Source organism: Tupaia chinensis, unplaced genomic scaffold (genome assembly GCF_000334495.1).
Source record: "Tupaia chinensis unplaced genomic scaffold, TupChi_1.0 Scaffold000104_1, whole genome shotgun sequence".
Classification (NCBI taxonomy): domain Eukaryota; kingdom Metazoa; phylum Chordata; class Mammalia; order Scandentia; family Tupaiidae; genus Tupaia; species Tupaia belangeri.
Window position 1 is genome coordinate 3,872,516 of NW_006159568.1, and position 10,732 is coordinate 3,883,247.

A 10,732-nucleotide genomic window follows, 5' to 3' on the forward strand; every position below is an offset into this window, starting at 1 on the left:
ACGCTCTTCTAAGACTGTACATTTATCCCAGTTTCCCATACTTCTAAGGCATAAATTCATCTATGGGCAAAGAGCTACTCAGTGTCTCTTCACAAATACATTTATAAGCTTCTATAAGTAACCAATTTCTTTAATTACAGGGCCAATTTAATAGTCCTTTAAACTCTCTGTTGATTTTCTTTGCATGTTCTTCTCCAGATTTATCATATCTTTGGTAAAGTTGGATAAGCTAACCTTGGCATAATTTTTTTGCTAAAGGTTCATCCTATTTAAAAACCATACGAAAGATTATCTTACTCCTGGTATTTCATATTCATTTCAGGGTATCCTAGTAACATGTGATCCCTTTATGCACAAAATATTTCTAATAAAGCAAACTTCTATTTTACCTGTGTTCTACCATGTCCTTAGTCATCTCCACTTATTCTTGTGTTTGGATTGTGTTTCTTCCATTGTAGATTATGTTGCTAATTTTTTATCCCTAAATGCATCATCCAAATGAATACCAATTCATGTGGTATTGGTATTTGGCTAATTTTAGTTATAAGTGCTAACCCGCATTATTTACCAATGTAACAAAGGTTGGTTAAGTTCTAAGTTTCATAATTTAATAAAGAGAATATTCCTTTGATGCTAGATCAAAACGTCTTATGAATTATAAGCTTACTTAATGATCTCTATGAGGGTAGACTCAATATTGATCATTTGTAAATATTTACTGACCTGCCAAATGCTATCCTCCATACTCCAAAACACAGTGCTTTTAGTACTCAATGTACAAAACAATGTTCTGTATATACATGATACTCAAATATTTGCTGGGTAACAGCATGAATGATTTTATAACTTCTAAATGCTAAGCTTACACAATTCACAAATATAACACACATTTGCTAGACTTTAAATCACTAATTAAAATGCTTTTTCTATTGGTTTTAATAAAGCAAATGAGATACTGACCTACATGTTGAAGTGTTTGCTTTAGAACAACAATGCAATTTAGCCCCGTCAAGGCCTGTAGAGGGAGGAGGGTGTGCAGTGACTCCAGGGTGAACAGATTGTGAACTTTCAAGAAAACACTGCCAAAGAGGATCTTGAGGCAAGGGCTGGGTCTTACAACCCTCAATGAGACCATCAACAATCTCCATTTCTGTTTTCTTAGACATCAGAATTCTCTTGCAGGCATTTTGGCAAGCATGGTGTTCAGCTCTGTCACAGCAATATAGACCTACATTTCCAGAATATAAGTGGCTTGATTAGCTGGTTCTATATCATGCATTGCTCAGAACAGAAGAATATGGCAGCGTAATAGAAACCATTACTACTTAGTTATATGTCTGTGTCTGTAGAATACAAGACCTTCTAAATTCTCTCTCCATTACTTTGCAGGGTAGCAAATAGTTGAGGTGCTAAAGGTGGACAAGGTATCTACCCAGAACTCATCACTGTCTCAAATCCTGGGATCTCTAGAACCATCCTTACAAAAGTCACCATCCTATACCTTAAAGAGTCCTCAGGTAAAAGATATTTTATGTTCTTGGGGCTGGCAGGTGGCATGGTGGTTAAGAGGGTTGAACTCTGAGATGGCAGACTGTGTGTGGTTTGAGTCCCAGACCTGATGACTTGCTTTCTCACTTTCCCTTTCTCTCTCCCTCACTCTGTCCCTCTCTGGTCAAATTAAAATAAATAAAGTTAAATAAAATAATTCTTTATTAAAAAAGGTATTTTATGTTCTTAGAAAAAGCAGTGTATATCAAACTGGAATTATTATTTTAATATTGTTATATAATATTAATATTTCCTGTAGAAACCATTACCTAAAAGAGGATATTTTGACATGAAAGATGATTAATTTTTATAGCAACAAACACCATATAAAGCTTTTATTTTAAAAGGTTTGTTACATCTTCTACGAGCAAAGGAGCGAGAGACAGAGAGATAGAGAGAGAGACAGAGAGAGAGCAACCGTAACAAGGTCTTTGCATCATGACTACCCTCAGCTTCAGGTAGCCCCAGATCCTGGGCACCTGCATGCCCAGGGTACTCAGGAAGATCTCTACACTCACATCCAGTACCCTCTATGTGGGTCCACCTCGTGGAGTGTTGTGTTTTAACCTCTATGCACTGTCTGGCCCCAGCATCAAGCTTTTCTTTTTCTCTTTTTTTGGAGAGGTTTTTGCTATAGGGCACATGTACTCGCCAGACAGACATAGAGACAGAAAGCCAGAAATCACCCCCTGGGGGCGAATGGCCATGCCTCAATCCCTTCTCCTCCATTCTCCTCTAGGGATCTTGGGCACGCACGCACATGCGCCCGGCGTGAGTTTAAGCCACCGGGTCCGGGACTCAAACCGTGGACGACTACGTGGGAGTCCAGCGACATAGCCATTACGCTAACTGCTGGTCCCCAGCATCAAGCTTTTATATAAATAAGTAAATTATTCTGAGTTGAAATTTTTAAAATGTTTTTATTTATCTCTTCCCTGAGGAGAGAGAAAGAAAACGATAGAGAGGGAAAACTCCCAACAGTCTCTACGCTGTAATCTTCCCTCAGTAACAGCTGGCCTGGATCTGCTTACCCAGCATGCCCGAGAGGTCCTGGGATACGAAATCAGGACCTTTCTCATGTGGGTCTAGTTGTGTTACCACAGTGCCACCACCTGGCTCCTAAGCTGTAATTTAAATGTAACAATAGCAAACTCTGACACGACATCAGTTTGCTTCTGCCTTTAATTTTCTACAAAGAAGAGAAAATGAAAGAACACTTTCAACTAGACTACAGAATTTAAAGTAGTTTTCTGAGGTATCATTGATTTTTAAAGAAACCTACTCGAGTATATTTGTTTGCAGCCTTCTTTTACAGATTCCTCTACATTAGCACAGACATTGGAGATTTTCTTTCTTTCTTTCTTCCTTTCTTTTTTTTTAGATACAACACTTGGAATAACCCAAATGTCAAGGAACACAGATCTCCCTTTAAAACAAATGAAGGTTATTTGTGGCAAAGTCTTCATCTTTTCATTTTCTTCTTCTTCTTTTTTTTTTTTTGCTTTAGGGTGCTTGTTGGAGAGACAGATAGAGACAGAGAGACAGAAAGTGAGAAATCACCTCCTGGGGTGATGACCATGCTGCAATCCTTTGTCCATTCTCCTCTCGGGATTTGGGGCACGCACACACGCACACATCCTGGTGTGAGTTTTAAGCTACCAGGTCCAGGATTTGAACTGGGGTTGACTATGTGGGAGTCCAGTGATGTAACCATCATACCACATGCTGGTCCCCATCACAGAATGTTAAAAAACTTAGCGTTCTGATTTAGATGGTGGCCAAACAAGACACACAGCCTGCTTCTGAGTTGAGTTCACAAAAACAAGACTATCAATAACCCCATGTAAATCAGAACACTGGCATTTTACTTTTAAGTCAGTCTTTTGTCAGACCAGTTAATCAGTGAGCTCTTAAAATCTGATTGCCCGTGGATGAAGAAAATGGATTCTAGGGAGTAGAAAGCTGAGGCTTTGAAGACTCTCATAAGATATAGGTTAATTAGGAAACTCTAGTTAAAAAAAAAAAAAAGGTGTGTGCGCATGTGTGTACACATATATATTTTATATATATATAGACACACAATACATATAGCTCTTTTCAATTTCTTTTTTTTTAGAGAGATTTTTGCTATAGGGTATATGTGCTTAACAGAGAGACACAGAGACAGAGAGACAGAAAGGTAGAAATTACCCCTCTGGGGGGATAGCCATGTTGCAATCCCTTCTCCTCTCAGGATCTTGAGCATGCATGCACACATGCCTGACATAAATTTTAAGTCATAAGGTCTGGGACTTGAACTGCAGTCGACTATGTGGGAGTCCAGCAACGTAACCGTTACACCATCTGCTGGTCCTGCTCTTTTCATTTTTAAGATTTTTAAATGATAAAAGTGATTGCTCATTGGTAAAAATTTAAACATTACAGAAATTATGATGTGGGAAATTGGATATATAACTGAAAGATACCACACTATACTTTTTATTCTATACTTTGTTTTTTACGCTTAATGTATCTTGGACTTCTTCCTATATAAGCATAATACTTTCTTTCTGTTGATTGAATATCATAATTTATGCAATCAATTCTAATCAATTCCTTATTGATAGACATTCACTATTTCTAATTTTCTTTTATTACACCAATGTTGTAGTGAACATCCTTTATATCTATAGGTATTTTTTGTCAATCTGTATGAATTTTCTTGATGGATCAATGATAAAAAATGAAGTTGCAAAATAAAAGATATGATCATTTGAAATTCTAATGGTCATAACCCAACTTCCCTCCAAAATATTTGCACGATGAGCTCTCCCACTCTCAGAAAAGAGAAGGCTTCTTTCCTCCTAACCTGGAAAGCCTAGTCTTTCTGGGCACCTTTAAGCTGTGACAATAACATCCAGTCTGCCAAATTTAAACAATAAAGGAAGTCTGATGTTTCCCAAATGACCCAGACTGTGGGTATCTACAAGAATGTATCTCCTACTTTTACAAACTCTTACCATTTGTACCAAAGATTGAAGTGAGAGGCATGTGTCCCTTTTACTTACTATCTGTTGGGTTCCTCATTGGATAAGACTGGGTGTAATTGTTCACACAGTGTATTAGTTGTGGACTAATAGAGGCACAATAATTTTCCACTGCTTTGATCTGGGACGGACCAGGAGAAGAGTCTGTTCGAAAAATGGCTTGACAGTATTCCCGGCAGTTTGTGTGATGACCTGCATAACTGCAACACACCGAACCCACTGTGGGGGAAAAAGAGATGACATTGAAGTAGGAACAGCTTTTTGTTAACATGACCTCATTGTTATAATGGTGGAACAATATGTCTTTCTGAGTCTGAGCGATAAACCATGTCACAGAAGCACTGAAGTCAGCACTATCCCTGGCTATGGCATGGGAACCTTCAAGTGCTCACTGGTATAAAAAAGTCATTATTCATTCACTTCTAGATCTCACTTGGATGGGGGTGAGGAATGGTGAGGACAGAAGGACAGTTACCAGAAGGACAGGATGCCTATCTTCTGATTCCTTCATTAGGCTGATTTCCCCTCCAGTGGGGGAGGACGTAGATCGTGTGTCAGATTATCTGGGAAATCTTGAACAAAGCCCCTTAGAAAGGGCAGAAAACGAAGTATAGTCAGACAGTTAATGTTTCTTACTGCCCTTCAATATGACCTCCTGCCAAGTAAATCTTTTTTTTTTTCTTTTTCTTTTGGAGAGGTTTTTGCTATAGGGCACATGCAAAAGCCAGAAATATAGAGAGACAGAGAGACAGAAAGCGAGAAATCACGCCCCGGGGGGATGGCCACACTGCAATCCCTTCTCCTCCATTCTCCTCTCAGGATTTTGGGTATACACACACATGCGCCCGGCATGAGTTAAGCCACCGGGTCCGGGACTTGAGTGCATGGGAGTTCAGCAAAATAGCCGTTACATCAGCTGCTGGTCCCCTGTCAAGCAAATCTAAACAACCATTCTCTGGATGTGCTCTCCCATCTTTAACTGACCTCATTATTCACCTCACCTGGAATGTTTTCTCCAGTCTCACTATTCACATCTTTCCCATCCTTTAAGCCCCAACACTTATAAACCCCACGAGGTCACCTCCAAGCACTCCTCCTTCCTATGAGCTCCACAATTGATCAGTGTGTGATTCTATATCCTACCATGTCCCAGAGTTCTTTGCGTACAGATTATGTCACCCTAGATGTGTGTCTTCCCCAAAGAGAGCAATTCACAATAAATGTCTGCTGAATGAACCGAGAGGCAGCCCTTGGCAAGGGCTACATTATAAAATGTGGCTGTGCTAACTTCTGAAAGTGATCCTTTTTATTCAAGGGAGGGTATGATCTTCCTCTACCACCTCTCACTCCAGCCATCTGCTTTGTAAATGTGCAATTAGGACATGGGAATTGTTATAATACATGAATGGCCTGAATACAAGAAGAAAGAGCCTATCAGAATCCTGCTGAGTGCATTCCTTCAGATGGCTTACTAACAGCCTAGTTACAATGGCAGGCTAGAGGCCATATCCATAACAGCTAATTATGCTCTTTAATTTGTGTAGCCATAAACCTTTTAATCAAGGACAACATACTTACTTTCATTTCTGCTAATGCAACTGAAAAGAGCATTCTGTAAATTAAAGAAAAATAAACAAACAGAAATTAACAACCAGACAGAATTTCTCATTTTATTTCACTTCATAGTTATATGGAAATCAGGATACCAAGCTACTTAATTCTTCTCTAAGTCCAAGACTGAAAACACAGAAGCTTTGGAGTGACATTCTGGCAAAAGGGGACACTATCTTCTAAACACATATTAGGGATCAAAATTATTGTCCCAAGCAATAAGTTGACCATGTTACAACAAACCAAGTTTATACAAAGCTGTGTTAATGTATGTATGTGTGTTTGTGTGTGTGTGTGGTGGGAAGATCTACAATGTGTAAATCTCAACTATCTCTTATAAGATAAAAACATTTTTGCAGAAAATAATCTAATAAATGACATTTAGGGGGACCAGCAAATAGTGTAATGGCTTTGTCACTGGACTCCCATGTAGTTGACTGCAGTTTGAGTCCTGGACAGGTGGCTTAAACTCACAACAGGCATGTGTGTGTGTGTGTGTGCGTGCGTGCCCAAGATCCCGAGAGGAGAATGGAGGAGAAAGGACTGCAGCATGGCCATCCCCTCTGGGGGATGATTTCTCGCTTTCTGTCTGTCTCTTTCTGGCGAGCGCATGTGCCCTATGGCAAAAATCTCTCTCTCTCAAAAAAAAAAAAGGACATTTAGGAAAGTATGTCAAATAACCACACTACATTTTTTGTTTGTCTGTCTTTCGTTTCTGTCATAAGCTGCATGCGCTAGTCTAAGAGAGAGAGAGATGAGAGGAAAAGTGAGAAATCACCCCCTGGGGTATGGCTATGCTATAATCTCTTCTCCATTTCCCTCCTGGGATTTTGGGCATGCACACACACACACACACACACACACACACACACACAGCCCTGGTGTGATTCTCAAACTGCTGGGTCTGTGACTTGAACCGTGGTCAGCATGCAGGAGTGCAGCACTTTAACCACCATGCCGCCTGCTAGCCCCATAATGACCTACATTTTAGAGATGAAAGGGCCTTACAGATGATCTCTAACTGTTCTGACACATGTGCTGGAATCACCTGGGCTTTCCAGGCTTTACCCTAGACTATAGAACTAGAATATGGGGCCAGAGAACAGAAATCTAAAAAAATTTTCAAAAGTTATTTTTCTTTTTTTTCCCCATGACTGAGAGACAGAAAAATAGAGAGATACAGAGAAAAAGAGACAGGGTCCTGATACCACCATGTCCTGTCAGCCTCAGCCAGCCCTGGGTCATGGGCAAGTGTGTGCCCGCTGTACTCAGGGAAGTCTGTGGATACAAACCTTCCCATGCAGGCCAGCCTCACAGCTCTGTTCTTACCACTGCACCATCATCTGGCCCCAGAAATCTTAATTTCAAACAAGGCTTCCAAGGTTGTTCCTACGTAGCCACCCTGGGACCAGAGTTTGGGAACCTCTTACTGTTTTAAAGATGAAGAAACAGTTTCCTTAGCAGGTCAAAGAGACACACTCTACACCCGACCCTGATCACAGAGGAAGTCAAAAGCAGAACTCAAGATAATAATCAGTATTTCTGGAGGTCTTAGATCACTGTTCAGAAAACACCATACTGTATTAAAGTTACTGTAAGGAAAATAAGAGAAAACAAAAAGCAAAATAAGACAAAAATGAAAACTTTCTGTACAAAGCCATCTGGATATTCAGGGTTTGTCAGCTAAGATTAGTATTATTCACCATGGGAATACATTTTTTTTAAAGATGTATTTTATTTAACTTTATTTTAATTTTATTTATTTATTTTAATTTGACCAGAGAGGAAAAGAGTGAGAAAGAGAGGGAGGGAAGCGAAAAAGCAAGCCACCAGGTCCGGGACTTGAACCATGGTCGACCAACACCCTTAACCACCACACCACCTGCTTGCCTCACAATTTATTCTTAAAAGAAAGAATAATGGGCATAAATAAAAGGTGGATGAGAATCACATTACTCCCCCCCCCCATTACTGGATATAGATGATTTTGGCTTTTAATTATAGCTAAATCACAAGTCTGTTATGTGATCTGGACTTGTTAAAGAACCAGCTTCACTGACCTCTAAGACCTTGCTCCGAAGATACAGCTCTATTGCATTCATTTCCTCCATAAATATCGCTCCATTGCAGGATTTATCCACTTAAGGGATCACAAAACACAACACAACAAAAACCCCTGGATCTCACAGATGAGGGCTAATGAATTCATCCAGTATGAGTTCTTTCAGCTAGAGAGCTCATTAACAATGTAAGAGTAGTGGAAAAGTAAATATTCTTGATGTTTTTTTAGTAATTTTTTTTAAAGCTCTCTCTTCATCTATGTTTCCTTGCTTTAGTCTGAATTTTCAGCTATTGATTATAGAGAGTCCTCTACTTGGGTCCACCAATCTCAAAATGATCCAAATCAGTATTAAAGTGCAATCTGCTGCCAACTTTCCGGCCTCCTTTGACTTGGTGAATACAGTTCTCATTGCACTTTTCTTCCTTTCTTTTGTTTTTTCCCCTTCCCTTTCGCCCACCCCCCTTCCTTTCTTTCTTCTTTTTTGGAGAGATTTTTGCTATTAGGGTGTGTGTACTCACCAGAGAGACAGAAAGCGAGAAATTACCCCCAGGGGAGAACGGCCACACCACAGTCCCTTCTCCATTTTTCTCTTGGGATTTTGGGCACGCGTACACATGTGTCTGCCTTGAGTTTCAAACTGCCAGGTCTGGGACTTGAACAGGAGCTGGCCATGTGGGAATCCAGCACTTAACCACAACACCACCTGCTGGCCCTGTGCCACCCCACCCCCCCTTTTTAATAAGTCGGTTGTTCCTTTTAGTTTTGGCTTTTATGATCTTGTACCTGAAGAAATTCTATCTTGGTGGCTATTTGTGTTGCTTAGCCTGATTTTCAGTTTTGGTATTCTTTGTGTTATTCTCTTTTCCTTTTTTTCTTTTAGGTTTTTGCCATAGGGTGCATGTACTCATGAGACAGAGGGAGGGAAAGTGAGAAATCGCAATCCCCTTCCTCCATTCTTCTCTTGGGATTTTGGACCCACACACATGCACCCAGCATTAGTTTCAAGCTACTGGGTTGGCCATTTGGGAGTCCAGTGCCTTAACAACCATGCCACCTGCTGGCCCCTTCTTTTAGTTTTTCTTAAAGTCTCTAGAGCAATGGTTCCCAAACAGGAGTGTTTTTGCCTTATAGGGGACAACTGGCAATGACTGGAGACATGTTTGGCCATGGCACCTGGAGGGCGAAGGGGTGCTACTTGTTCAAGAAAGGGATGTCACTGAACACCCTACAGGGCCCAGGACCTCTGCCTCCAGAACAGAGGGCGTCCGACTCACAATGTCCATAGTGTCAAGGCTGAGAAACCCTGATCTAAGGACTTACACATTTGTTCAAGCTGGATTTTTAGGAATTTGACTTTACAAATAAAAGTACTGACACTCTGGGTCAGTCTTGAGAATCATTCTGCTTTAGAGAGAGAAACTAAGGGACATAAAACCAAAATACTGTCAGAGATCACTTAATCCAATCTCCTTGGCGACAGAGGCCAGAGACAAGGGGTTAGAAAGGGGAAATACTGGGACCAGCAGATGGTGGAATGGTTATGTGTCTGGACTTCCACATAGTTGAATGTGGTTCAAGTCCCAGACCGAGTGACTTTAAACTCATCCCAGGTGTGTGTGTGTGCATGCTCAACACCCCAAGAGGAGAATGGAGAAGTGATTGTGGTATGGCCATTTCCCCAAGTGGTAATTTCTCGTTTTCTCTCTCTCTGTCTCTCCAGCAAGTACACACGCCCTATAGCAAAAATCTCTCTCTCTCAAAATAAATAAATAAATAAAGAAAGAAAGAAAGAAAAGAAAGACCACAGATTTCATTCACAGACATGGGTTGGCAAATGATGGCACACAGACCAAATCTTGACTGCTGCCTGTCTCTGTAAATAAAGTTTTATTGGAACACAGTCACATCTACTTGTTAATATATTATACATAGCTACTTCATGCCACTATGACACGGTTGAGTAGACAGAGACTGTATGGTCTACAAGACTAAAATATTGCTGTCTGGCCCTTTATAGAAAAGTCTGCTGACTCCTGAAGTACAGTGAGGACACAGCCATCTCTCTTCATGTAATATCCGGAGTTCAAAGATGTCCCCTGAGCATTTCATTTTCCTTAGTGTTCACTAACAAATTTTTCATGGATAGGTTACCCAAATTTGTTAACAAAAAGCTTTCATATCTTCACATGGCAGTACCTCTAGTAATAAATATAATTTTTATGTCTGCATCCATTTTTTTTTTAAGAATTGTTTTATTGGGACCAGCAGGTGGAGTGGTGGTTAAGGTGCTAGACACTCCCACAAGGTCGATCACAGTTCAAGTCCTGGACCTGGTGGCTTGCTTTCTCACTTTCTCTCTCTCTCTCTTTCTGTCTCTCTCTCTCATCACATTAAAATGAATGAATGAGGCCACCCCTGGGACCCGCGCCAAGCGAGGCGGCGGCGGGCGGAGGGGCCCTGCGCCGGCCCACCCGGGCCCGGCTGT

General features: G+C 40.6%; 1 protein-coding gene across 1 annotated transcript in view; it reads right to left on the bottom strand.

Moving 5' to 3' along the window:
- RECK (reversion inducing cysteine rich protein with kazal motifs) overlaps positions 1-10,732 on the bottom strand; it is an 83,094-nt gene that overhangs the window by 39,396 nt on the left and 32,966 nt on the right. Inside the window, exons 7-9 of the mRNA XM_006143781.2 lie at positions 6,153-6,186; positions 4,596-4,793; positions 961-1,228 (exon numbers count right to left, since the gene is read on the bottom strand). Of these exons, the coding sequence (XP_006143843.1) occupies positions 961-1,228; positions 4,596-4,793; positions 6,153-6,186 (500 nt within the window). The remainder of the gene's footprint in view (positions 1-960; positions 1,229-4,595; positions 4,794-6,152; positions 6,187-10,732) is intronic.